We start from the raw sequence: 446 nt of genomic DNA, 5'->3' as shown, positions 1-446 counted from the left end.
TTATGAGTCCGACTCTCTAACCATTAGGCCACGACTTCCCCTTGTCCCCTTAAGACAAGTATAAAACCAATTTTAACAGTTGTCTGTACTACTCCTTTAATTGTGAGCATAGACATGAATGTTGAGCACTAACTCGATGTATTTCAGCGAGACTTTCTGCGTTTGTTTGGTGCTGAGCGTCAGGATGTACATCTGAAGAGCAGCCAGGCGAAGCGCCGTGTCGTATTTGAGCTCAGAGCCGAAACGCTCCTGCACCACATCCTTACAGCTCTGCATTCAGACGAGCAGAGAACCAGAATTAATACACAGTGTGCTTAAGCAGACATAACCTTTCTCTCAGATATGACACACTGAAAGGAACAGTTCAGCCAAAAACGAAAGTCTGCTGAAGATTCATTCAACCTCAGGATGAGTTTGTTTCTTCATCAGGTTTGGAGAAATGTAGC

The 446-nt window shown here is 44.2% G+C and overlaps 1 protein-coding gene across 1 annotated transcript in view; it reads right to left on the bottom strand.

The window, feature by feature from the left end:
* Positions 1–73: 73 nt before the first annotated feature.
* Positions 74–446, bottom strand: part of LOC107580150 (FERM and PDZ domain-containing protein 4-like) — a gene marked incomplete at its 5' end in the record, with an annotated part of 2,523 nt that continues 2,150 nt past the window's right edge. Inside the window, one exon of the mRNA XM_016265890.1 lies at positions 74–270. Coding sequence (XP_016121376.1) covers positions 97–270 — 174 coding nt within the window. The remainder of the gene's footprint in view (positions 271–446) is intronic.

The sequence above is a fragment of the Sinocyclocheilus grahami genome, unplaced genomic scaffold (assembly GCF_001515645.1).
Source record: "Sinocyclocheilus grahami isolate Dianchi unplaced genomic scaffold, SAMN03320097.WGS_v1.1 scaffold25747.1, whole genome shotgun sequence".
NCBI classification, from domain to species: Eukaryota; Metazoa; Chordata; class Actinopteri; order Cypriniformes; family Cyprinidae; genus Sinocyclocheilus; species Sinocyclocheilus grahami.
Note: the sequence above shows the minus strand (reverse complement) of the source record. Positions and strands in the feature narration are given on the sequence as shown.